Source organism: Trachinotus anak, unplaced genomic scaffold (assembly GCF_046630095.1).
Source record: "Trachinotus anak isolate AG129_WGS33_773 ecotype Australia unplaced genomic scaffold, CSIRO_AGI_Tana_v1 ptg000033l, whole genome shotgun sequence".
Lineage (NCBI taxonomy): Eukaryota > Metazoa > Chordata > Actinopteri > Carangiformes > Carangidae > Trachinotus > Trachinotus anak.
Window position 1 is genome coordinate 2,595,452 of NW_027273884.1, and position 27,875 is coordinate 2,623,326.

General features: G+C 39.8%; 1 protein-coding gene across 2 annotated transcripts; it reads left to right on the forward strand.

Moving 5' to 3' along the window:
• On the forward strand, positions 1 to 27,077 carry ttc7b (tetratricopeptide repeat domain 7B). 2 transcript variants are annotated; one of them, XM_071471245.1, is made up of 21 exons: positions 1 to 176; positions 2,337 to 2,491; positions 2,623 to 2,698; positions 2,791 to 2,883; positions 3,895 to 4,058; positions 6,477 to 6,598; positions 7,545 to 7,623; positions 9,315 to 9,490; positions 9,652 to 9,715; positions 9,849 to 9,986; positions 10,189 to 10,377; positions 10,605 to 10,722; positions 11,566 to 11,623; positions 12,333 to 12,405; positions 12,563 to 12,723; positions 12,831 to 12,947; positions 14,271 to 14,368; positions 20,993 to 21,133; positions 22,581 to 22,783; positions 24,156 to 24,229; positions 24,665 to 27,077. In XM_071471245.1, exons 1-21 carry the CDS (start codon positions 56 to 58, stop codon positions 24,810 to 24,812), a joined length of 2,568 nt encoding a protein of 855 aa, XP_071327346.1. In that variant the 5' UTR covers positions 1 to 55; the 3' UTR covers positions 24,813 to 27,077. The 2 variants fall into 2 exon arrangements, with proteins under 2 accessions (XP_071327346.1, XP_071327347.1); XM_071471246.1 differs by lacking the exons at positions 20,993 to 21,133; positions 22,581 to 22,783; positions 24,156 to 24,229; positions 24,665 to 27,077 and adding an exon at positions 15,000 to 20,977.
• The last annotated feature ends 798 nt before the right edge of the window (positions 27,078 to 27,875 follow it).

The following is a 27,875-nucleotide window of genomic DNA, read 5'->3' on the forward strand; positions in this document are numbered from 1 at the left end:
TCACAGTCAGGAGGACTCCTCCGGTGTTTTGGTCCAGTCGACCCCAAACACGAAAATGACAGCGAGGAAGTCAGGCTCACGACTGGAGACTGAGATTGAACGGTGCCGTTCAGAGGGACAATGGGACAAGATACCGGAGTTAGTACGACAGCTCTCGGCCAAACTAATATCAAACGGTAAGAACCGTGTGTGTTTCCCTGCGGTCGTTCATTCAGTCTACGACAGGGCCTTCTCCCTGCCCTGAGTCCTCGGCACTTCCTGACAGCAGCAGCCGATGCTGGGATTTTTCCAATACTGTCCTCTGCTTCGTACCAGTTAGCTAACGAAGGTCAATAATGTGACACGTTGGGATATAACTACCTTTTGGCAGTTTGGTGTCTACACACGGAGATAATGTTGCTCCGATTTTTAAGACATGAAGAACTTAGTGTCTAACAATTAGTTCCTGTGGTCTGACAGTTCAGTCTCCTAGTTCGCACAGCTCTTCCGTCAACAGGGACATTCAAAAGTCGTGTTAATGTCGTCTTTGGTTTAGTTGTATGACAAGCTGAAGACGTTTTACCAATCATCGACATACCCCAATAAAGACCTCAAAAGTAAAATGACAGAATTTTGCTCGCTGCCACCACCACCACTCGCTGGATGTTAGCGAGCAGTAACACGTCTAGCAGTTGAAATTTTACTTAAGTGAAGCAGCCAGTGTTGAATTTATTCATCCCGAATTGACAAGAAAAAATCAGTTTTTAGTTTTATGACCCATGTTAGCTCCAGAAAGCTCATGTGAGTGTCAAAACAACAGAACATCAAAAGTTGACAGATTTGTAAATGATGGTTTCGCATAGCAGCTAGCTTTACTTAGCTATGTGGCTAAGGTGCGTGATTGCTACATGCTAACTGTCAAACTGCATGCTAGTGATGCTGAATGGTGACCAGCACTGCTGATAGTACAGTATAGCATAAAGTCAATGGTAACATTTTAATTCACATATTAACAAATATTGCGACCCCCATACAATACCCACATTTTTATTTTGAATTAGTTATGAACGTCATGCTGCGGTCGCACTGACAGGGATTTTCTATTGTATTCGCATCACTCTCTTTAAATATCATTGCTGAGCCAATAGATTTTCCAAACTGCCCAAATATTATGACCCTGTGAAGCTGGAGGTACTGTACATCTTCCTCTGCAGATATGTATGTTGCAGCTCTATCCTGCCACCACTGAAAACAGCCTAGAAACACTTTCATCATGATTAATATCTGCTGTGAAGTCTTTGGCAAGCAAGATACCTGATTGATGTAAAAATTAACAATCAGCCTCAGGAGCCAGACGCCAATTACAAAACTTACTCTGAAAGTAAAAGCCCAATATTAATAGCTGTGTTTTTTTAAGTGGAAGTTGAACAACTGCAGACAAGGTGTTGATCAGAGAAAGAACTCCTTGTCTAGTTTAACATTTGCAGCTGGATAAAAAAAATTCTAAAGATTTCTGTGAACAAAAGTTTAAAATCTCCAAACTCTAACAGTGACCAAATAGATATTGATGAGAAATGCTTGGACATGTCTTTATTGCATAGAATAAAAAAGTTTAGAAGTTACACTAAGGCTGTTTAATCTAGAATACATTTTTCTCGATACCAGTAATCAAAAACACAATTACCTGGTTTTTTTTTTGCATTTGTGGAAGGTGTGAATATTGCAAACGAAAAATGCTGCCATTGTGGAATGTCGGCATGATTATACTTTGGCATATGAGAGCTATAAGCTGTGGTCACTGGCTAGGATCAGTTTTAAGTGCTGAGTAACAGGATTAGTGGTCAGTTCACCATTTGAACACAGCCTCTAAACACACTCTCACAACTTTGGAGCTGTTGTGGTGGCTGTTCATAATTCTAGCTGGTATGTGTGCAAGTACAGCTGAGTTTCTCCTGTGTATTTATTTACTTCCTACAATCTCAGTCAAGCTGACCTCGAGGAAAACCCTTAAAGTGGAAACATTGGCAGTGGATTGTTCTTCAGTGTTGCCAAAGACTAAATTTACTGCATATAAATGAACTTTAAATTGACCCTAGACTGTCTGCAGATTTGACTCAGAACCTTATACAGTAAACCCAGACTAACCATATATTGCCCTTAGATTTAGTATTGATTTACCCCAGATTGGTTGATAGATTTAAACTGGCAGATTGATAAAAGACTGACTGTGGATTTTCTCTAGACTTAGCATATTTTAATTATCTATTAAAGTGATAGAGAGATGAGCATGGTGACCGATAGGTGCTCTGCTGTTATTGCTGTTTACAGTTATGTTTTCTGGACATGTATGTGTGTAGATGATCTTGGGGAGCTGTTGCTGGGAGAATGTAAGCTTCAGACGTACTTGAAGGAGAATCCCATCAAACAGGGGGCCAGTCCCAGGGGCCCACGACCTAAACTCGTGGAGGTCAGGAAACACCTCACTGCTGCTCTGGACAGAGGAAACCTCAAGGTAACTACAGATGGATTGGATGTGACGTGTGCCTCAAAGAGTGTATGGGCTTTTTTTTCCTTTCGTTTTTACATTTAGGCTTAATTTTTCAGAAATGAACTCTGTCTTAATAAAAACACTCTGTTCTACAGGCTGACTACCTCCAGGAAGCCAGCCTGCTGATGGCTAAACTCTGCTATGTGGAGGGAGAATACAGAGACGCTTTAGGTAATCCACACACTTGCCACTAATCAATAAAAACATATTTTAGTGTCAAATCAGTTGATTTATTCATTAATACTTAATCGATGTATTGACAGGTCACTATAACAGGGTGAACCTGGATGACATGCAGCTGGTGGGAGCTCCTGTGTATAGACTTTCCATGATAGCAGAGGCCTATGCTACTAAAGGTATACACACACACACACACACACACACACACACTCACACACTCTCCTCCTTAATCTCCACAGTACCACTTCCTTCCAGATGGTGGCAGTAGAGTGTCACTCCTGACTAACAGCCAGGAGATAATATAAGGAGTAATATGAATAAATTCACACAGACACACAACCAGCATCTCTTAATTATGTGTATTCAGTTGACATATTTCTTTTTATTTGTATTCATTTGATTCTTTAACTTGTTTGTGAAACACACTACATTCACTCATGTAACTGTAACCTGTTATTCCTGTTATTCATGATTGATCTGTTATAAATGTGCTGACTATGAAATATATATATGATAAATATATTTTATATTTTGAGGCACAAAGCAGATTTGAAAACGTCAGCAGGAGCAGAAGATCATCCGAATGTCAAAAATGACATCAAGCAACTCAAGAATGTTACAGTGTTTATTCTAAAGCTTTGGCAGGTTAAAATCAAGACCAAACACCAATAGGCAACTCAGAGTCTTTGTCCTATATCTCTGATCTAGAGATGCACTGATCAAATTTTTTTAGCTTTTTAAATTTTTTCATATCATGTATAAGGTTCCATGAGTCTGCGGTAAACCACACAACACTTCTCATTAAATATATATAAATATATATGTTTGAATGTGTAGGTTAAGTAGGCTTCTTATACAAGCAGGTATAGAGGTGCAAATTGCTATAGCAACTGCTTGTTTAGCAAAACTTGATCAAGGGCACAGCAATGCTTTAGTACAAGTAAGTAGATTTATATACATGAGTTCAAAATTGATAAGAGAATAGGGACTAGTTGGTGTCTTTGTGGAACTGTTTAATTACTCATTAACATTGCATTATTACATATTTATAATTCATTAAAATATCAGACTATAGAATCTGGATCTGTCTGTGGATCAGTGACACCAGTCCAGTATCTGATGAGCTCAGCTGTTGCATCGGATCATCTTCGCTCCACCCTGATCACTCACTTCTTCTCTCCACTCAGGATTGTGTCTAGAGAAGGTCCCAGCTGCCTCTCCATCTCTGTCCAATAAGAACACCGGGTCTCCATCGTCCAATAGGAGCACAACAGACAGAGAGCAGGAAATCATCACCTGCTATGAAAAATCTGGAGACATTGCTCTTCTCTACCTGCAGGAGGCTGAGAAGGTGTGTGTGTGTATATATGTGTGTATATATGTGTATGTGTATATGTGTGTGTGTGTGTGAGGGTGTGAAATTGGCATACATATTTGATAACAGTATTTACTCTGAGTGTCACACAAGTGTTCACCAAATATCTTGTTAGCGCCTGGACTCCCAAGTGTTAAGCTATCAATGTGGGTGTGTGATGAATATTGTACTGAGAGTGTGCAGTTTGACTAATGCATCACCACCCATGACAGCCAACTGGCGAGCAAATCTCTTCCTCTTTATTTGGAGACCGTCTACTGGGACACACAGACTGAGCTGGCAAGCAACAGTAAACTGCAGTAAAAGGCTGGTAGATACAAATTAAACAGTCCCAACATGAATAATATAATTATAATCATGTGAGATATATTCCATAAACTCATGGCTGAATTCAACAGAGGGTGTGATAGCTGTGATGTGATATCAGGTACAATGAAAAAAAACTGAATATAACCCCAGCCAAAGTCACTAAGCACGGAGAGATAGAAATAAGTTGCAGGAATATTTTAAAATATCATCTGTAAATTATACATCAGGTATGTAAAGAGGTAGTTAAAATAATTTAAAATATATTAAGGTTCAGGGCCTCAGCTAATGGTTATTTTCCTGATCAGTAAATTTGCTGATTGTTTTCTTATTTGTTATATTAATCTTTTGATCTATTAAACTGATGAAATATACCCGTGACAATTTACTAAAACCCAGGATTTAGTCTATAAATGTCTGTCAGGCTGCAGGAGTTTTGGATGTATTAACCCCAGTTCACCCCTCCTGACAATCAGAGGAGAAATCTAGTCTTGGATCTTGGTTGGTACTGATGTTTGGTCCAGATGATAATGTGAGGATTTGACAGATCCAGTCCCAAACCTCCTGAACTGCTCACAGACTTATCGATGCAGCCATGATAATATGAAACATACAGTATTTGGTATTTAGGAGTTAAAATCAGGATGATTGCTATTATGATTCTGTCAGTCCCAGAGCACCTCATGGTGTTGCCAAGCAACAGTAAACATTCTAGTAAACAAGCTAACATTAGCTAGCTAACATGCTACTGTTGACGGTAATGAAAGCTGACAGTTAAATCTCACCTCCGGGTCCCACTGAACAATAGACAGCACATGTTGACCGTGTCTCCCCAAACATTTCCTTCTTTTACTCTTCTTAAACTCTTTATTCTTCTGCTTTTGCAAAGTTGTAAAATGTTAACAGCTTCCACCACAGTCTCCATTTGTTTACTTCTGCTTCCCCTTGAGCTCACGTTAGATGGTTCATTGCTCCCTGATTGTTCCCTCTGGCACAATAATCTTAATAATAATCTGTAGTGTGCAATGTGCCATTATTTTCAGATCTTGTAGTGTGTGCATGTTTAGGATTAACCAAAAGATATTCAGTTTGCTGTCATATAAGACAAAGAAAAGCAGCTAATCTTCACAATGGAGAGGCTGTAGCCAGATAATTTGAGGCATATTTGCTTTAAAAATAATTTAAACTCTTAATCTATTGTCAAAGTTGTTGCCAATTGAGTTTCTCTTGAATCAATAATAAATTAGAAGAGCACTCAGAGCTCAGACCTCAGCCAAGGCAAATGCCAAGCATCATACATCAGAATTCAGAAACAAAATTCAAATAGTACATAATACATGACCTGAATCTGCCCCAAAATATGATGGATTCCTCCCTGGGCCACGCTCCATCCCTCCACTAAGTTTGGAGAAAATCGGTTCAGTACTTTTTGCATAATTCTGCTGACAAATAAACAAACATGGGCAAAAACATAACCACTTTGGTGAAGGTAATTATTCAACAACTAGTTTTAGCTCAACCCCCAGCGTAACTGCCTCAATACACAGACTGCACCAGCAGACTTACAGAAGTTTATTCATCAGCTAAAGCCTAATTATTATGGTCTTGTAATAATATTATTATTGTACCGCTCTGTTGATAATCCAGTAAAAGTAACAGAATTTTAGCCTAATAAAGCTGTAGGTTACCAAGAGTGACTAAATGTACATTTTTCATGCAATTCCACATATTTAAGACATAAATATGAAATGTTATTATTTCCACTGCATGAATTAATGAAATAGGATGAGTGAGGCAATTTGATTGTTGAACTCTTACTTGATGAAGAACATAAAAACCCAGTATTTCCCCTCCAAGATCATACCCACAGGTAGACAAGTCATTATTTTTAGTTGACCCTGTTTTACACTTTGTCACTAGCAGCTGTTTATTAAACATGACAACCAAGCGACTGCAGTGATACCACAGTGACATACTGTATATTGACAGATTTGTGACCATTCTACACAATAATGTAGGTTAGTGAGGCCTATGTTTGGTCTTAGCTTTTTCATTTCTTTCTTTACCCGTGTATGTGTGTTTCTTCAGGCGTTATCGGCAGGGATTCAGAACCGCAGCCCGAAGCCCGGCCCGACAGCCCAGGACCAGGAGCTGGGCTACTTCTTGGAGACAGGCCTGCAGAGAGCCCACGTCATCCACTTCAAGAATGGGTAAGAGAGCGAAACCGGTGGTGGTAGATAGATAGATAGATAGATAGATAGATAGATAGATAGATAGATAGATATAAGAGGCAGGTAATGGAGAGAAAGAAATATCAGAGATTTGCCTGTTACTTCAGAACCAGAAAACTTTTTAAACTGCATTTACGCTGCTATTAAAGTTTGAACTCTTTTCTAGTTTAGAAAGGGCGTCCGTTGCCCAAACAGAAACCAAGAACAACCTTTTGTGGGCACTTTCCACCCACTTTGCAGTGATCGTGTTACAAAGCTGCTGACAGGTGGTTGAAAGGAGAAAAGTGTGAACACAGTTAAGTAACATACAAAGTGCAGCTGAGAGTAGTTCCCACACTGTTGTTGTTTTAAATACAGCAGAACTGTAGCAGCTGATAATGTATCGTACTAGAAAAAATAGCTTTGTAGTGGACTGGGTAAAATCTGTATGTTTCCAGTGCTGCCTCCTGACACTGTGGATGTGTTCTGTTCATCCAAATTATATTCTGGTATCAGGTATGACAACTTCCTCATAAAGCAAGTAATGAACTCAAATTTAGAAGAAGAAGAAGATTACACTTACATAATTTCTGAGCATAACAACCATAAAAAACATGTAAGATGTAAAATTGCCCAGTGCAGCATGAAATATTTACAAAACATGAACTTCAGAGATCAAGGTCTTGAGACATGTGAATGTAAGTGTGGGGGGTGTAGTCAACATCACCTTGAGACAGGCCTCTGCTGTGTCGTCTTGAAAACTGGCACATTTCTGATGCAAAGAAACATCTGTTGTTGATCTCTGAAATATTCACTGACTCAAATATAAAGTTTAAAATGTCTTTCACATAGAATGGAGTATGCACACAGGAATATTTTTGTATTCTCACATACTACAGGCTCTGACAAATGTTTTTATTCCTGTTTCCTGTGTAAATCGCCACAGCAACCTTACACATGGTGTGGGCCGGTTTCGGGAGATTCTTCGGGCTGTTGAGACCAGAACCACCCAGAACCTGCGCATGGTGAGGGATGAGTTGGAAGCTTATCTTGTGGTTAGGAACTACTGTATTTCCTCAAATAGAGGCCGGCGCTTTATTTACCTCAACTGTAGCAGGTAACAGCCCTGTATTTCTAATTCCCTATGTTAGCAAGGCAGAAATATCATCCCATTTTCATTCCATTACATTTTACAGTAACTCTTAACAAGGCTTGCCCTGTTTTCATCCTTTGCCCTGATAAAGTTACTGCATTACACTGTTACAACAAACTAAACACTTTGAAACCATTTCAAATTAAAAACCCTTTAGCATTTCAGTGGACAGAAACCTTCCATTTCTTAACAGGGCCTTTATTGTGAAATATTTGCAGACATACGATATGCAACATTAGCCAGATGAGATTAAAGGACAACAAAACAAAGTGGATCAGAATAAATGATTCTTACTTTGGATTAGTATTCCAGAAGAACAAAGTGTTGAAAACATCATATATTGTTGAATATATTAAATTAAAGAGGTAGAAATGTACATTATGATTAATTGGCATATCACAGGCACCAGGAGTTTATCTGCCCTCGTTTTTTTCCCCAGCTTGTATTTGGGGGACAGCCATTATTTGTTCATGACAACCATTATTGGAGGCTAAGGCTGTCACGATACCAGACTTTCAGTACACAATTATCGTGGCCAAAAGAATTCACGATAACGATATTATCGCAATACTGACAGAAAATTTTTTTGGAAAAAATCATAATAATGTTATCAGTCAAATTAATCTTTAACTTTGTTTACTATGTGTTTTGTCTCTTTTTTGGCAAATGAATTGGACTCAAATATGAGTGTAGAAGAGTCTGTAACCATAACTGTACAATCATGGTTATCGCTCATACCGCAATTTCACATTGCCTCTGTTTCAGTCCTGGATTTAAATTGACTCACTGTTTTTATTTGAGGTAGTGTTTACATCTCACCTCAGGCTCCTCCTTATAATACTCCTTAAAGTATTAGTTGGACATTTTGGAAATACACTTATTAGCTTTCTTGATGTCAGTCAAAAATCTCCACCAGTCGCCTCTTACCCACAGGAATTCTTCTTTTTTTTCTTCTTTCTACATTTTATTAAACAAAGAAGATACTGTATATTTTAGCGAGCATTGGAGGGACTGGCAGGTGAATTTTGTTACCTTTGGACACAGCCAGGCTAGCTGTTTTCCCCTGTTTCCAGTCTTTATGCTAAGCTAAGCTAGGCTAACCACCTCCTGGCTCCAACTTTCTATTTATTGTACAGACATGTGAGTTATATAGATTGTCTCATCTGTCTTTTGGCAATAAAGCAAATGAGGATGTTCTCTGAAAATGTGGAATTATTCCTTTGTTTCCCTGCTAATACCCAAATATTTACACACTGCTTGAGTCTGTAGACTTTTAATTTGTCCATGTTGTACAAAAAAACCTCTCCTCTGACCTCTATATTAGAAACACTCAATGTTAACCTAAACATTTCTAACAATGCAGATACAAAACCCATCACAAGCTTTAGTTTCTTTAGTACGTGAAGACAGAAGACTCCAGATTACAGTCTGTACTGTGGTGAAACCACTAATATAACTGTTTCTGAGTATATTAGAAGTAAAGTAAGCCTGAAGTAAACAGATTGCTGCAGTGTAGGTGCCAAAGTATATTTGCCAAATGTGTGTGTATGTGTGTTCATATAGACCATAGCCAGACAGCTTGCAGAGATCTTGCTCAGAGGAATGTGTGAACAGAGTTACTGGTCTCCTCTGGAAGACCCGCCTACAGTGTCGCCATTGGACGATCCCACGCGGCAAGGACACACTCACAGCAAGAACTACAGCCTAAACCGACGCCCACGAGTGTACTCAGGGGAGAAGTAAGTGATAATGTGTGTTCGTTGATGCTAAACTTGGAGAATGGAGGAAAATCGCCAACATGGTTCTAAAATTAAATCTGTTGCCAGTGTAGTTCTTCACCAGTACCTATCACTTTTCTCTCCATTTTCCCAAACTCTCTTGGTGCGTCTCTCTCTCTCAGTCTGTTTTGCCCTCAGGAGAATACAGAAGAAGCTTTGCTGCTGCTGCTCATCAGTGAGTCAATGGTGAGACACAAACACCCAGTGCAGAATATTTCACACTCCTCTTTAAAACAGGATCCTACACGAGGTTCAGGAACCTTCACACAGTGCTGTTTCAACAAGTATACACTAACATCTCTCTTTGTGTGTGTTTCAGGCTAACCGTGATGCTGTCCTGAGCAGAATTCCTGAACACAATAATGATCGTATCATCAGCCTACAGTCTGCCTCTGTGGTGTACGACCTGCTGACTATAGCTCTGGGCAGGAGGGGGCAGTATGAGATGCTGTCAGAGGTGAGTAATACCTCTGTAGGCTGCACTGAATCTGTTGACGGCCTTTCGTCCCATAGTGCACCCATATTTATTCTCCTCAACACATCAGCGTCTCATTAAAATCTAATTGGCTTTGTAGTCGTGTTATAAAGCTTGAATGAATCAACATGATGAAAAATGAAGATAACACTGATGAAATGTTTCCCATTTTTAATGTCACCAGTGTTTGGAGAGAGCCATGAAGTTTGCCTTTGAGGAGTTCCATTTATGGTACCAGCTCGCCCTGTCACTGATGGCAGCTGGCAAATCAGCTCGTGCTGTTAAGGTCCTCAAGGAGTGTATTCGTCTGAAGCCTGACGACCCCACTATCCCACTGCTGGCTGTCAAACTGTGTATCGGCCCTCTGCATTGGGTAAGGAGCATCCTTCAGACATAAACTCAAACACGGTTATTTGCTAAAGCATCTTAAGTGTTTTTAGAGACGTTTGGTGAAGCTAGCTTCTGTGTTTACTCCAGGAAGTGACTCAGTTTTCTCTGTTAATGTTTGTTTTCTGCAGTCATCTGTTTTACCACCAAATCTCCTCCACTTTTTTCCCTCATTTCTGTCTCATTATGTGTCTGTCTGCTCCATCAATCCAGCTGGATGAGGGCGAGTGCTTTGGAAAGATGGTGATTGACATGGGGGAGAAGGCTGCTGAGTTCAGAGCCAAAGGCTACTTGGCCATTGGGCTGGTTTACAGCCTCAAAGCCACTGATGGTAAATATGAACTTTGTTTGTGTGTTTGTATTATTGTACATCAGTTTCTAGAATGAAGTAGAAAATGAGGACACTTAATTGTTTCTTATCTTGAAAGAAACAAGAGTAAAGTGGTTAGTTAGTTAGTTAGTTAAAGGGTTAGTTTTGTGGTGGAAATAGTACACAGTCAGCATGTGAATCAGAGTAGTGCCACACCACTTTCTGAAGATGTCTTGTTCGGCAGGGCAGATATATAACCCAGGTATCACTTGGTTGCAACATTTTACTGCACCTCACTCCAAATAAGTTTAAAATATAGCCTAAATATTCATGTGTGAAGATGCTATTGGACACTAAAATCAACATTGTCACATGCTCTTACCTCATTAATAATATATGTTTCTTGTCCTTTCCCTCCCACATCACTGACTAGAACTGTGTTTGGGCAGCTCTCTCTTAGTTATGCTGTTCCCTGCATCCTTATCTATAAGACTCTGGGTACCCTACCTACATTGTCTGACAATGTGAAGGTTGTTATGACCTGATCTCTTTGAGAATGTAAGGCCTTCAAAATAAGATGAACATCAGAAGTGAGAAAAACTCCTTCTTGTTTCATGTTTATATAGAAAGTCTGGATAATCAGACAACTTATTGTGAATGAAGACAGCATGGCAAATTGAAATTGCTACTGTTTACAAAGGACAAAGCATGTTTCCATTTTTGTTTATGACTCAGATGTTACATCATGACTTCAGAGACTCTAGTCCAGTAAACGCTGTTGTATCTCTCAGAGAAGGAATGTATTCTTGTATAATGTAAGCGGATTGTTTTTCTCTTTCTGTCCCTGTCTCTGCATCTCTTCAGCATCTTTGCGGAGCACACAGGAGGACTACCAGAGGAAAGCTTTGGGAGCCTTCCAGAGGTTGGGACTGAGCCATGTGCTCTCTGTTTTCAGTTTTACACCCACATTTCCCTCAGAATTTTTTTCACGGCACCGACTCCTTTTTTCAGTCTTAACCAAACGAGGACTGGTTTTAAGGCTTTTATATTTTACCCTGTATCCTTTTACCCTATATTTCCTTTTACCCCTGCAATCTGTGCACAAAGTGTCCTACTAGGCTTATATTTCTGTCCTTAGACAACCTCCATCTATAAATATGCTTTGAGAGTGATGGTTTTATTGGATTAAGACTGTAATGCACACACACTTTTAATGCTAGCACTATCTCTATACAGTAAACGTGGTTGTTCCTTCTGCAGCCTGCAGCTAATAATGCACATATTCAACTGTTAATTGTGTCTGAGGTAAAGTCTTAAAAGTCTTAATGGTCATACTTTGCATTATGCTGCAGTATGTTCTCTTGCTTATTCATCTCATAAATATGGTATTGCAGCTGTTAATTGTGTCTAAATGTTTAAATATCATCTGGTTTGATTTCTTACATATTCTATTACTTAGTAATTAGGTCTAGGTGTCAGTACTAGGTCTTTTCTACCTTTGTAAAATATTGCGGCTACAGCGACCCAGTTTCCCCACAGGGATCTTTAAAGTTTCATCTAATCTTATTTAATTTTTTATTCAGTATGTCTGAACACAAAATCACTTTCTCTCTCTCTCTCTCTCTCTGCAGAGCTCAGAGTCTGTCTCCTTCTGACCACCTAGCAGCCTTCTACTTGGCACTGCAGCTTGCTGTGTCCAGACAGGTAACACAATATATAGTAATAAAAGGATAAGTTCTAAGTTTTAGAGTTGACTATCAGTAAGAAAAAGTCAGGGAACATGAGGGAGTTATAAATCTGTCATTTTACTCTTTTTTATCCCAACTGTAAAGCTGTAGTCTGTATATGTGTGTGTGTGTAGATCCCAGAGGCACTAGGCTACGTTCGACAGGCGTTGCAGCTTCAAGGGGATGATGTCCACTCCCTTCATCTGCTGGCCCTGCTGCTCTCTGCTCAGAAACACTACCACGACGCTCTGAATATCATAGAGATGGCCCTGTCTGAGTACCCAGAGAACTTCAAGTAAGATTCACACACTACCGCAATGCCCACAGTATGTGTATTTACTCCAGTTTCTCTGGACATTACCTCAGATCACAGTGTGTTTAAGTGTATGATGTGTCTTGCAGTCTGCTGTATACCAAGGTGAAACTGGAGTCGATGTGTAGAGGACCGGAGGACGCTCTGCTCACCTGCAAACACATGCTGCAAATCTGGAAGAGCTTTTACAACCTTACCAACCCCAGGTACACACACACACACACACACACACACACACACACACTCTCTCAAATTGCAACTACTAATCTCCATGTTGTGTTTTGATTTTGATTTACTAAATTAGGGTCTACCATTAAAACTTAAGGAATGTCTTAGTAAATTAAGTCTCTAGTAATGTGTAAAATGGTTGCTAGGAAACATCGGTACTGCTGTCTAATCCTAAGTAGCCTGACTCAACGGATATAGGCTGAAGGTATAAGCCTGCCATTGGCCCCTAGTTTCATGTGGCATTCTCCTCCCTTTCCACTTCCGCGGCCTGTTGCCAGAATCTCCTTCACTATGGTATCGTGCAATAAAACAGTCGACATTCGACTGTTTATGTTTTCTGTGGTGTTTTCTTTGTGGGGAATTGACCATTTGTGCTCATCTCTCCACATGCAAATGTTCCACTAAACCCGACACTATTTTCCAGTGGATCCACTGCTGGATCGAGACGAAACATTTGAGATTGGTTTTAGAAATACAAACAGGCCAGAGTGTTGTTTTCCCCCTGTAGCCAAATGATAATGGGTTCAGCCAAACCACTGAGGAGATGGTCTGGCTATGCAAGACTAAATCCAAAGCCATCAACTATGTAAACAGGGAGTCAGTGTAGCATTATAAGACTTTCATGCCGAGGGGGGTCAAACAATATTTTAAACTTAACTGGAAAAGTAGATACATGTGTTTCAGAGTTAGTAGTATTCAGGCAGTTCAGAATGAGTAGGGAAGTATCTGATTATGCTAACCTAGATGTTACTATTGGGTAATTTAGTCTGATGGTAATAGCATGGTATAGCATATACATAATTTAATGTATATAGTTTTATTTTTATGAAATGTACAACATCTTTGTAGTTTATTTCATTGTAAAACACAAGTGTCAGGGAAGATATCTTTATAATAGCACTTTTGCAGTTCAATTGAAAATGGTTCAGAAATTAGCAAGCTAACATTAGTTTAGCTGGGTTTAAATATTTTCTAACAGTTTGTGTATCCAGTTTTTATTTAGTGTAAATCTCCACTTAGTAAACATGTCTTCTGTAAAATGTGGACTGAGTTTGAACTTAAATGCACCCAGCTCCTGTTTGACCATGTTAAAGCTTAAACTCAGAGGGTTCTTACAGACAGTCACCTACAGAGAAAACAAAAGGAGCATAGGAAACTAAATGACTGTATTACCTGTTGGTTTTGGAGACCATGTCTGCTTAGCAACTCAGGCAATTCAGTAACACTGGAGCTCAGGCATTTTTTTGTCTGTCTGTATGTATCTGTGCCCATGTGGACATAAATGTGTGTCTGTGTGTCAGTGATTCAGGGCGTGGCAGCAGCCTGTTGGACAGAGCCATCGCAGACAGACGACAGCTCAACGCCATGACTCTGCCAGACTTCAGTGACCCCGACACTGGTAGGCACACACACACACACACTCTCACACTAGACACATAGACACATAGACACATACACACACACACACACTCACACTAGACACATAGACACATACACACACGCACACACTAGACACATACACACATACACAAGGTTTTTCCCTGCTCTTTAGGGGCTCTCAGCATCTCCCCATTGAGACACATCCTGTTGATTCATACACACACACGATTAATTTCTCTTATCTAATAGTGAACTTTCCATTAAAAAATCAGCCACTGTCAAGGATTATTTAATTAAGCAAAGGAAATCAAGAGCGAGATACAGCCTCCTCTTTGTTTTTATATTGATTCATTCTAATTCATAGCTTCAGATGTCAGATAAACATCTGTGGAAAAGTCTTGCCCACTTTTCTTTACTCTGATTTCTGGTACAATATTGGGTTTTTTTTTAATTGTTTTTGTTTCTTTTTGTTCTTATTCTTTTTTTTCTTCTGTTTGATAAGTTGTTGCTTTATCTAGGCTGTTATTTTAGAAATATTGTTTCTGACATGCAGATTGAGAACCATACTACTGCATATTACTGTATGTTTCTTTCCTGTCTTTATTCCTTGATTAATTTCACTTATCACTGTTTTATTTCCTTTGTTTTAGCCTCACGTTCTTCCTCTTCTCACTCTGGTTCTGAACTGGTCTCCCCCATGTCCCCCTCTTCTATTTCCACCCTCTCGTCCCCACTGTCCTCCCCTTCCTCCTCTGTTTTCATCTTCCATCCTCCTCCTCTCCCACCACCCAAAAACCCCTCCGCCCCCCCTTCTCTTCCTCATTATACCCCTCCTCTTACTCCTGCATCCATCAAGACCAGGACTCACTCCTTTTGCAGCCACGTTGCTCTCCACCGGCTCTCCTCCAGCTGTAATCTGCCTTCATGTCCACTCGCCCCGTAGCATGGTGTGGAGTGTGACCTTAAAAAAATACACACAGTTTTTGGGCGATTGGCTCATTGGTCAATTTGCACATTTAATAATGAGTTCATTCCCATGTGTTTTTGCTCTGGTGCTCTGTGCGAATCCCTGATGCCCATTAGTTCACCAGCAATATCCAAAGTAGAAGAACAGCTGTTCCCTATATGGTCAAAATTCAGAAACTGAAAAGTGAAATCATTATAGCTGATATAGACTGTGATGTTGTGAAAATTATTAGACTTCATCCATGAGAAGCATCTACAATAAGCATATGTCCAAATGAATACAGGTGGTAGGATAGATTCCCCACGAGTGTCCCTGGACATTACGGAGATTGTGGAGGAGGTGGGTTGCACAGTAGTAGGTCTGAGAAGCAGACGGGCAGAAAGGTCTTTGATCAAACATGGTGACATCGAGATTGTGAGTGGAGGGATTTGACAGCTTTGGAAAGTAGAAGTGACAGAGAGAATTAGATCAGGAATAGCCAACGTTGGCCCGTAGAGGAACAAGGTAGAAGAGATCTTCCTTATTGAGCTTTCGACAAAGCTTCATTACTACACTAACTAGGAAGTATCACCTGCTGTGCAGTGATTTTTAGCAGGACACTGTACAGTCTTCCCTTGTCTGCCATCTTCACTTCATATGGAAATACCAAACAGAGTCCTCAGTCCCTGTTCACAGATTGTACTGAAGTATATGAGTCAAAGTAAACATTTGTGATTTTCTGGTGGAATATTTGCTTAGTTGCTCTTAAATATATTTGTAATTGGCACTTGATAGTTAAAGTGTGAAATTTATGAACATAAAACCAACATCTCTTTACTGTTAACACAACTGGTAGGTTTTCATAGATTACTACACGTCTGTTTAGGTGCTGAACTTTTACTTGTGAGACATGATTAAGTTCAGTACCTAAACACATGACTTTGATGCACAAGTCAGAGCCGTACGTTTTTTAAAGATTGTCGATATTCTGTCGTTTTCTTATTGTCTCATGAAAAGACCAAAACAAACATGATAGGTTGTCTTTCAGTGCCCTCCATCTTCCCAGGCCTGTCTCTGGATCTTAGCCCCAAGCCCATTAAGTTTCATGTTTGTGGTTTTTAGCAAACATAACTCAAACAGGAATAAAAAGTGCATTTGTGAAGGATTTGTTTTCCAACTGTGGCGCACCATGGCTGAAACAGTTTCTGGAGCTCTGTGACACATAGGAAGAGGATATATCAGACTTTGGCTTCAGGGTGCAATATTTGTTAGTAGGATTAATTCTTCTGTTGGTTGGTTTGTTAATTTAATGACGTGTTGATAATAAGAAAAATCTAGAAATAGAAAGCGTCACCAGACTTATCCCTAAAGCCCGAGTCGAATCGTGACCAGTGTCCAGGGCTCTTTGAGTTCTGCCACTGACGTCCAGGCCAGGACGCATTTTAACAGTCGGATGTAATCATGTATCTTAAAAATGAATTTTCATTTCCACTTCTCACTCAACTCAAAGACAGCATTTCATCTCGTCTTAGCTTGGAGCACCAGCATGACAATATGTTGGGGATGATAATTTGATAATTTTTTGGAAATTTTCTCATCACTAAACTTGTCAGATGACCAGTAAGCTGATGGACCAAAAACTCCACATGCTCCTGTCACGACCAATCACAGCCTGTTGTACTTCTGACATCACTAAGATTGTAGAAGAGGTGTTTACTGGTCGTGTAAACCTCACAGGCATGTCCAACGAGATAAAAACTAAACGGACTAATCCTGCAGTGTCCTCAGAGCGGCTGTAAATCTAAGCATGTTAACATGTTCGTATTCGGGTGCTTTAGTGACTTACTCACGGTCTCAGGTGACACACACACACACACACACACACACACGTCCAAACACCACATAGTCACAGTTAACACTGCTGGGATTAGGAGATCAGTTGCGTTCTGTTATTTTATTTTATTTTATTTTTTTTGGTATCACAGAAAATAATTTTTCACAGATCACAGCTTTACTGTCTCTTCACATCTATCTGCTGCTTGTTTTTCTCTTTTTGTTATTATTCTGCATCTTCCTCCTCTGTCTTTGTTTGTGTGAGGATTTCTCATTTCAGCCAACATTAATTTGTCTTGTCCCAGTTCCAACCTTATGTTGTCTCTCTCTTGGTGCCATCTCTTCCACTAATGATGTTTGTACTGGAAAATAATAATGGTTATTTAGTTAAATTATTTAGCTGCGTAAAATTTCCACAACAACAGAGTTCATTTTTTCCCTCCAGAACATGATTTTCCTCAGTTACACTATTAAAAATAGTAAATATAAACCCGTTAATTAATTGATGACATGACCGAAACAGACAGCAGAGTTTTCTGTGAAAAGAAGTTGGTACATTAACTGGAAAACTTGTACTGAAAGAAAAGGTGGAAGCAGCCTGGGTCTATTGATGTCGTCTAACAGTCTGCTGTGACGTAGACTTATGCTCTTCTCTACAATCTTCCTCTGTGGAACCAGCGTTCTTTCTCTCTCATGATGATTTGGGTATTTCTTCTCTCTCTCTTCCAATCATTAACAATCGTCTCTGTTTTTTCCCATCCCTCCGTTTTTTCAAGGCGGCCTTCAGGACGCTAACACTCTTGGTTTTTCCTCCATGTTTTCTGTTTGTAAGTAGCCATCTAACCTCCATCTGAACTTCCTCTCTCCATCCATTGTTCTGTCCATCCTTTTGGTCCCCGTTGACTTCACATCTTCCCGATGAGTTTCAGATATATGTACGATATCTGTGCGAAGGAAACATGTACATATATCCTCTGCTTTAACTTGAAGTCTTGCAACCATTTTCCAGGGAGTTGTACAGATTTTTCTCATGTTGGTGGTACAGTGTATTAAAGGAATACAGTGGCTTCAGGAGATCTCCCAAAAATAATGTTGCTGCTTAAGTTTTCTTTGCAATCTGTCAGATTACAGCAATGAGAATTAATTCAGGAAATCTTTTGGTTTCCCTTCAGCACAATACATGAGGAGGGGGCTGTTCGAGTGGTAAAAAGCAGATGAAGATGTGACATTTGATGTTTATTTTTTCAGTAAAGAGAAAGCAAACACTCAGAGCGACAGCAGAAAGGAGGACAAGAAGCAGCTACTTATCATCTGTGAAATTTGGCTGTAAAAATTAATAATATTAAAGGTACCACTGGCATTAGACAGAGGTTACTAACAGTCAGTTGCTTGCAGCAATTCTATCAAAGCTCTGTAATTGATTTGGATTGATCTCTAATGAGCTAATGTGAAAAGTGTGTATGAGGGAATAAATAATAGTGTAGTGGAAAAGTTTATGATGAGATATCCCACTGTTGTATTGTTTGAGAAAAAAAAATGCATATATAATTTTTAGCTCTCTGCATCTGTTATGAAGGTTTAGTTGGTTTACTGCAATTTCTACTCACACTTGGGCAAGCTGCACATACTCTGCAGCTGTAAGGATGTGCATACACTGGAAACACAGAGGAGGAATACACATGACCATCTAATGGTGCGATGACGACTCGCTTCTTTCCTGTACGTCAGTGTATTCCTTTAATTCACTGAGAAGCTTTAGTTTATGTGTTGCTGTGTGAATTGTGAACATTTAAAACACAAACCTCGTCAGGAATCTCTGAGAAAGTGAGTCAGAGGTGGGGCTGTACATTTAAAACAATTTCTTTTTTTGAAGTAATCAATAAGAAAAAACAGGGTAGCACTACTCCAGCTGTTTGACCAAATAGGCAGCGACTGAATAGCACTTTTTCCTTTCATTGTTAAGGTCTTGCACCTCACTGTCTATACGATATATAGGTATTACTGAGCATAAGAACATCATGTTCAGGAAACTAAATGTACTGCCGGAAAAAATGTGTACGAGGCAGATAAATGGAGAGATTGATGAAAGGCATCAGTCAGTTTCACTTTGCACAAAAATATTATTCAGATAATTAGATCTAAATGAGAGAGATTATGAGGTTAATTTAGGGCACAATTCATGTCCTGTTTCAGTATAAATCTATAAATGTGCTGCACTAGGCTGGGCTGCTGCATGCTGGCATCTAATACACCGCTTCTTACAGCCTGCTCTTCAAATCAGGACGCTCAACTGTCAGTGTGTTTGTGCTGAGTGAGATAGAGACATCCTTTTGTCATTTCCCTACGTCCACTTATCAGCAACACACTTGTCCTCTCTGGATTCACACACACAGAGACCCTCAGATGTTCTCTTTTTATTCTTATCTCACTCATCTTGTACACATGGGTAGTTTCTCTTCTTTAACACAAACTCACAGTCTGTATCATTGCAGTGAATGGAAAGAAACACAGACCCTGGGAGACCAGAGTATGAGAAGGGGACAGGAAATCTTTCTTTGATCAGATTAAAGCTTTTTTTTCCAGCTTGTTCTGAGCACCAGTCACTTTTAATTTAGTCCATGTTTCAGGGTATAAAGGCAGATATTCATGTTGTCTCATCCCTTGAGGCTCTAAGTGATGCGACAGTTCAATGAAACAGAACAAGCCCAAAACAAAAAACGATGTCTACCACGTGTTGGTTTGACAGTGCAATGAAATGAAATGAATAACCACAAAACTACAAAACATCACGACCACTTAAACGAGAGGAAATCTACTTTTAATCAGAAAATATATTTTATAATTTTAATTAAAATGTTGATTAAATAATAATTGTTGTTTCTATCTTTATCAGTAGAGGCAGTAACAGAATCCAGTCTATTTATATACAGTTACCTCTGTGAACTTTGCACATGTGGACAGTGCAGTGGTTGTTCAGCCTGGATCAACATTTTAGTCAAAATGTCTGCATGAAAATGTGGAAAAAAATAATGACTTTAAAGATACTCCAGCCCTAAAGGCTTGAAAGGTGCCTCTAAAATGTTCCACTTGTCTCCCGCCCATCTGTATGAAAATATGGCACCACACTGACACAAAATCTCTGATGGAAGCACCATATTTAGCCGCGTTCAGCTAATCAATGACTGCTTGGAACACAGTTCTGTGCACAGAAGTGAATGATGCCGCAGCCGTGGCTCCTATGGACGATACCATATTCAGGTATATGTAACATCTGAAGGATGTAAATATGTGGAAAACATTGTGAGAGTTTACAACCCAGAAATCATGTTTTGCTTTCACAGCTCTTGCCGTGTGCATCTGCAGTCCAACCCGGACGCCATTTTGCATCCCTGTAATAATCTGATGTAGAGACCAATAAAGATCACAGACACTTCTTTCAGTTACTAATCAGCAGAGTGCAGAGTGATGTGGCGTTTGTGCATGGTAGTGCAGAAATTAATTCATTTTAACCTGGTTAATCCAGGGCCATAACACTGTGTGTTGCAGCGTGTGGAATGGTGTGGACTGGCTTTAGTGCAGGACCAGGAAACTGTGTGCCAATGTGGGCCCAGAGCCTTGAGCTTTTTGCTGCAACCAAACACTCCAGATAAACTGAGCACTCTGTTCCTCTGAGTGATGGAGAGGAGTGGGGATTTCCACAACTTTTCCTCCTGAAGTTGTGGAAATCTGTGAAATCTGCTGTCATGTTTGGTTGACTGAATCCCTGCATTGTGGCACATGGCTGCCTAACGCTGCTGTAGTGCTAAATCAGTACCTTTAAGAGACGACGTGTATGATGGTTGACGATGGATTCTGTCCCTTCAGGTTCGGTGCACGCCACCTCCATAGCGGCCAGTCGTGTAGAGCAGGCGCTGTCTGAGGTGGCCTCCTCGCTGCAGAGTAGCGCCCCCAAACATGGACCCCTCCACCCCTGGATGACCCTGGCTCAGATCTGGCTGCATGCAGGTATGAACATGAACATTCACAGTACATGTGTGAAGGTAAAACAGATAAACACACTGGGCTGGTGTTTTTGCTGTTATTTTACTACTCTTTAAGCAGGATTTACAGAGAGAGGATTGTGGTTCCCATCTGATCAAAGCCACATTTAAAAAAAACTGTGTAAAAAATAATGTGCACTAAAAGAAGAGTTTTAACATCCTTTTTTTTACTGTGCCTCTATCCGTTCTTCTTTATCTGACTGAGATAAAGAAAACACAAGAAATACAAAAAAATACACCTGTTACATCCTGTAGGCTGATGTCTGAGCCTGAAAATGTCTTAGAGCATGTGTGATGACAAAGCAGTCAACACAGAGGTAAAGTTAGTGATACTTTATTTTCCATCCATTTAATAGAATACCCTTGAACAGTAATGCCTTGAGGGGAATTCTTCAGATTTGGCACAAACATTCACTTGGACTCAAGGATTTTTTTTACATTATACAATAAAATAATGATAATAATATATTGTAGACAAACAGACTTGAAATCGTAGTGAATGTACTGACATTAGCCTGCAGAATAGTATTAACAGCACTTCTACTGCAGTCACACCAGATAAAATTTCCCTTGGAGTTCACTGGAGCCCTGAGTCTCATTTCTGCCTCAGCAGCAGACACAAACATAAGCAGAGTACACATAAACAGATGCAGGCAGCACACACACACACACACACACACACACACACACACACACACACACACACACACACACAGAGGTTGTTTGTGCTCCTGTTTATCTCTCAAGCTGCTTCCTGTCTGAGATGGTCATTTCCAGCCTGGCGACACAACTAATACAATCATCCAGTCGCAGCACAGACAGGCAGACAGTTCAAACTAATTTCCTCTGTCTGCCTCATTCTCTGTTTCTGTCATTCTGTCTTCATCACAGCAATACACTCAATGCATTAGATGACCTTGATACTGAAAATGTTTTTCTCATTGTCGATGTTTGAGGTTGAAAAATGGAGTTGCGTTCTCTCGCTGCTCTGCCTCTCTTATTTTCTGCTTCTTCCTTTTGCAATTTTAAATACTTTCACCATTAATCAATTTCGTTTCTGTTTGTTGCTCCGTTTTAAACAGTTTTACTTCCACTCAAGGGCTGCAAATGTCTAGACTACTGTTAAATATTTAACTGTGCTGCTGCAGTTCAGTATGAGAGGTTTAAATGTTACTTGTATTAGGGCAGCGTGCCATGTCATATCAGTATTTATGGCAAATGCAGTCCTAATTTTATGAGACAGAGGCTGCCAGCTATGTTTACCAGTGTCACACAGTAATTATATCAAGCTAACTGTTAATTTGATCGAGATAAAGACGTTGGAAACCGAAGCAAGATGCACCTTTAGATAAAAGGAGACTCGCTACTGGTTTAGTTTGTGATCTTCCTCCCTGTCTGTGTTCCTCATATAGCTGAGGTGTACATCAGCATGTCAAAACCTGCAGAGGCCTCGGCTTGCACACAGGAAGCTGCCAACCTCTTCCCCACATCTCACAATGTGCTGTACATGAGGGGGCAGATAGCAGAGCTGAGGGGCAACATGGACGAGGCAAAACGCTGGTATGAAGAGGCTCTGTCCATCAACCCGACACACGTAAAGACCATGCAGAGACTGGTAACGTACCAAACACACACACACACACTCACACACACACACACAATCACACACAATCAACCCCTGCTGTGTCCGCACAGCCTGAGGGTTTGTGTGTGTGTCACATAATCAGCCACAGTCTTCTGGGGCAGCCCTGCTAGACCTTCTCTGAAGAGAGGGAACAGTGTCTCCTTCTTTGGTTCTCTCTCACCTCACCTGGGTTTTTCATTGATGATATACAGTATATCACATTATTCTGATCTTTCAAGATTTGTGCAGCTCTGTATATAGTATATTATATACTATACTATACTATACTATATTATAGTTTATTCAATTTCCACCATTATACAGTGGCTATTCAGCTATAGGTCTATCCTTAGTCTTTATTTTCTTTTTCATACATGTCTATATGTATTATGTATTATTATATTATGTGTCGTTGTTATTATCTTTTTAGTTATTGTACAGAATTTAGCTTTTCATTGTCCTGTTTGTCATTTAGCTACCTGATTGTTTTTGTGATTCATGTGAAGTGGCTTCTGCAACACTGCAATGTCCCTTTGCACCACAACATGGGCCATCCAAAACAAGTTAACATGTAGAAGTAGATTACAAACCCCTCAGAGAACCAGGCTGCATCAGTGCTGAATTATCAACCCCCACTGTCCCTAAATAGAATCAATGATGTTATTGTGCAGTCAGCTAAAGCCTGCATGGTCCTTACAAGGAACCACAGGTTCATATGAGTCTGATCTAGAGTGTGGACACAAATTTTTATAATCAGACTTCATGTCTGCAACAAAATTCATAAATCTTCAACATGACTTGTAAATTTATAATAATAGAGCCATCAGAATGAATACTACAATTGGTCATTAAACCTTTACCACGTTGGCATTACACCTAACGGGCTCCTTTTAATTGTGGGTTTAGACAAAATTACTGAAGATAAAGGAAACTTTTAAATTAAAAGTGGAAAAGCACCAATTTGTTCATCAATTTATTTTAGTTGCCATGTGCACATAAATCCATACAGGAGTGTGTACGAAAAAGAGTGTATATAAAAACCATCTCTATCACAGCACATGTTCAGACTCTTGAGGATCATATACATTTATAGGGGAAAAGCACATGATATCTCCAAATAGCTGAATGAGCGAGGTGTGAATCAGTATCCGTGGCGACAGGTGTTTCCTCCTGACAGTGAAGAATAATTATGTCTCCCATAGTTTACCTGTGTATGTATACACTTCAGCTCAGGAAGTAATTACTGTAGGAGAGGAAGAGGAAGAGGAGGCTGATTAGCCTCTTAATGTTCTTCCTCCCTTTCTTAATTTTCCCTCATTTCCTGTTTTTAATTCCTGGTCTTTGTGTGTTCACTGCTCCACAGGGTCTGATTCTCCACCAGCTGCAGCGCTACAGTCTGTCTGAAAAAGTCCTGAGGGATGCTGTGCAGGTCAACAGGTAGGTGTGTGTGTGTGTGTGTGTGTGTGTGTGTGTGTGTGTGTGTGTGTGTGTGTGTGTGTGTGTGTTTGTGTCGAAGGGGAATAACTGGGGGTGGGCTTGTCTAAACTGGGGACAAAAGCTAAAAGTGTCCCCAAGTCTATGTAATCTCCTCAAAAGTGACAAAAGCAAACATGTGTATGTGTGTTTGTGCCAGTGAAATGAACTTTATTTTTCTACTTTAAAACAATAATTACATATATTTACCCTTTCTTTTCCTCCTTATTCTGTCATTTCCTCATTCCTTCTCTCTGCCTTTCCTCTCCTTTTTTCCTCTCTTGCTACTTCTCCTTTCTCCCATTTCCTCTCCTTTTGATCCATCTCTCCTCTCTTTCCCTCCACTCTCATTTTCACATCTCCCCCCTCTCCTCTCCTCTCCTCTCCTCTCCTCCTCAGTACGGCTCATGATGTGTGGAACAGTCTGGGTGAGGTGTTGCAGGCTCAGGGAAACGCTGCAGCTGCCACTGAGTGTTTCCTCACCGCCTTGGAGCTGGAGGCCAGCAGCCCCATTCTGCCCTTCACCATCATACCCAGAGCACTATGAGACACACACACACACACACACACACACACAGTTATAGCCTCACTACTGTAGCACAGCAGCACAAATGATGGACCTGCAAGCTGCACACACCCCATACACACAGCATGCCTGCATGCAACTTGCACACACCTGCACAAGGTTTACTGCCATACTCTCACACACACACACTCACTGTGTAGAAATGCAAATAGTACATATAAACAACCATACATGCTTCCCCCCTGCCCCCCCCCACCTTTCCCATAATGCTTTGCTGTGGCTGTGACCCTTGACTATGGGTGTGTGTGAGCGCATAAGTCTGTGTACTGATACACTGCTTGTTTATGTCAATCTGCACTTTTTGTGTGCCTGTTTGTGTCTGTGCATGTACACCCATGTCTGTGTATGTGTGCCAACATGATGCCTGTGTCGTATGTGATTTGTAGTACGCTGTGTGTGTTTGTTGTTTTGTCCTGTTTAAAGATGTAAATAAGATTTAATTTGAGTCATTACTCCGGCATTGCTAGCATTCAGAAGCCTAAGAATTTACATTTTGTTTACATGTTATTAAGTACCAAATCTCACGCATACACACACACACACACACACACACAGAAACACACTCAGACACACACAGTTTCATTTTCCTTTCACACACTAAGGGTAAATCTAGCAAAATGTACAAAAATGGATTATGGGCAGTTTTATTAATGTTTGTTTTTTAAGCCAAATATTACTGATAACCTCATTCTCACACACACACACACACACACACACGTACGTATGTATGTTCACTTGTTGCTGTTCATATAGAGAGAACAGTTGCTCCACGGCTGGCTCAGGAAAAGCCAGATCCTTGAGAATCTTCTGGAGCGTAGAGAGAGACATGATCAACAGATCACTGAAGAATCAATCAGTAAAGTCTAAATGCCAAAACACAGGCTGCATTTACACACGCAAGAGATCCGATTTTAATAGCAAATGTTCAATGGCTGTCTTTTTATGGAGTTTTAAATTGAAGCACATGTGATCTCAGCCTTTCTTTAACCAGATTTTCATGACATTCTATGATTTTACAGATTTCCTTGTATGTACAGTATCATTCAATTTCCCCATGGGAATCATTGAAATTAAAGGAATAGACAAACACTTTTTTGCTTTCTTGTCGGGAGTATGATGAAAAGAATTCCACTTATGTGACTGTACAATAAATATGAAGCAAGAACCAGCAGCAGTTAGCTTAGCTTAGCAAAAAGACTGGAAACAGGGGGGAACAGCTAGCCTGGCTCTCTCCAAAGCTAACAAAATGCACCTACCAGCATCTCTACAGCTCATCAATTAATCTATATCTCATTTAATCTGTACAGAAACTTGTAAAAACAACAACAGGATGGTGAGATTGTGTTTCATGTCATACCCCTCATCTCTCCCCACATGTTCCCTGTGTGCCTCTTCACTGTTCACTGTTTGATAAAGGGAAAAAAAAGAAATAAAAAAAGTGGTAATTATTGAACTTTAGAGATGGTGGTTGGTGGATTTTGTTATCTTCACACAGAGTCAGCAAAGCTAAGCTAAACTTAGCTGCCAATGTTAGCGTCGCATTTACTCTACAGACATGAGAGTGGTCTCAGTCTTCTAACTCAGCAAGTAGGCAAATAAAACTATTTCTCAACTACTGCTGTAAAATAAATGCCGTTTCCATAGTAATAAATGTTTTTTTTTTTTTATGCTTGTGAGCTGTGAGAAAAGCTGAGTTAGCATGAGCAGCTGTAACCACAATATAAGTGCCACCTACAGAAACTTGATAAAGCTGCAGATAAACAGTAACATTTCATATAAACTGGAGCTCCTGTGTAACATTTATATTCTAACAGTTTGTAATTATGAATGGGAGAAACATGTTATACAAACAAAATCAGATTTTGTGTTGTGTGTAAATGCAACCACAGTGATTGTTGTTGTCTTTGTGCCCTGTCACATCATGTTAAATAAAACCAGATGAATATAGTATTTTTTTTTTTGCATTTGATTATATTTACAAAGAGTTATTGTTGTATATTTGATTGTTCCAAGTGTTATATTATTGTTATTACTTTAGAAAGTAAATTATAATTCTATTTTCTGGAGAGTGATGTTACCAAGATGCTGTAGGAGGGGTGAGAGGATGAACTGATTCAGTTTGTTGATATGAACTCTGTTGGCAAGTCCTTTATACTGTAAATGAGTGACTGAAATTAGGATGGTAATAATGACTAAGATAATAAAAGTGGTAAAAAAACAACTGAATTATGTGTGAATTATGATTTAATCTACTGATTGTGTGTGGGTTTGTGTGTGTTTGTGTGTGGGGTATTCCCTCTGGCTGTGACCTTGGGGCCAGCAGTATGTGTTACTTTCTCAGGTGTATAGCTGTCAGGGGTTAGGTGTGTGCTGCATTGTGTGTCTTTTATCAGAGGATTACAGCGCTGACAGGCTTCGCTCTGGTGTGTCAAGACACCACAGCCCCCCCACCACTGAGGTCCCTGCTGGACTCTCAGGTATCACTAACAGTCTATTCATGAAGTCATTTGTGCTGTGCCTCTTTTAGTTTTGAGTCTTTTTGGATTTCACTCATAGGTAAAGAAGTTTTATTATAATCGGGAAATGTGCTTTACATTCAGAAAATATTTTCCCCCGAAATAATGACAGCACCACACAGTCATCAAAAAGAAATGCCAGTGATAATTAATTTGGTGATGTGATGAATTCAGTTTTCAAATGAGGCGGTCTTTTAACAGCATTAGACTGCCATATGTTACTTTTGAAATACATTCATTGAATAAACCTTATTTAGGGTGAGAGCTATTAATGAACTATTATTAGATGACATGTACCTAAAGCAGCTGCATCATCAACTTCCACTCCTGAACCACATTTTGCCCACTGACTGATGAAGTGAGGTGAAAGTTTAAGAGTTTTCTTTAAGATCAGCGTCCAAGTGATCACGTGATTAAACATATGCATGATCCTAAACAGACCCCACTGTCCATTTTAAAAAACTCCTCACATATTGTTAGTGATGTTAAAAATGTGAATGTAATAATA

Coding starts and splice junctions, on each gene's coding strand:
- ttc7b (XM_071471245.1), top strand. CDS start 56: ATGACAGCGAGGAAGTCAGGCTCACGACTGGAGACTGAGATTGAACGG. Junction 4,059..6,476: donor ACCTGCAGGAGGCTGAGAAG/GTGTGTGTGTGT, acceptor GTGTTTCTTCAG/GCGTTATCGGCAGGGATTCA. Junction 9,491..9,651: donor CGAGTGTACTCAGGGGAGAA/GTAAGTGATAAT, acceptor TCTCTCTCTCAG/TCTGTTTTGCCCTCAGGAGA.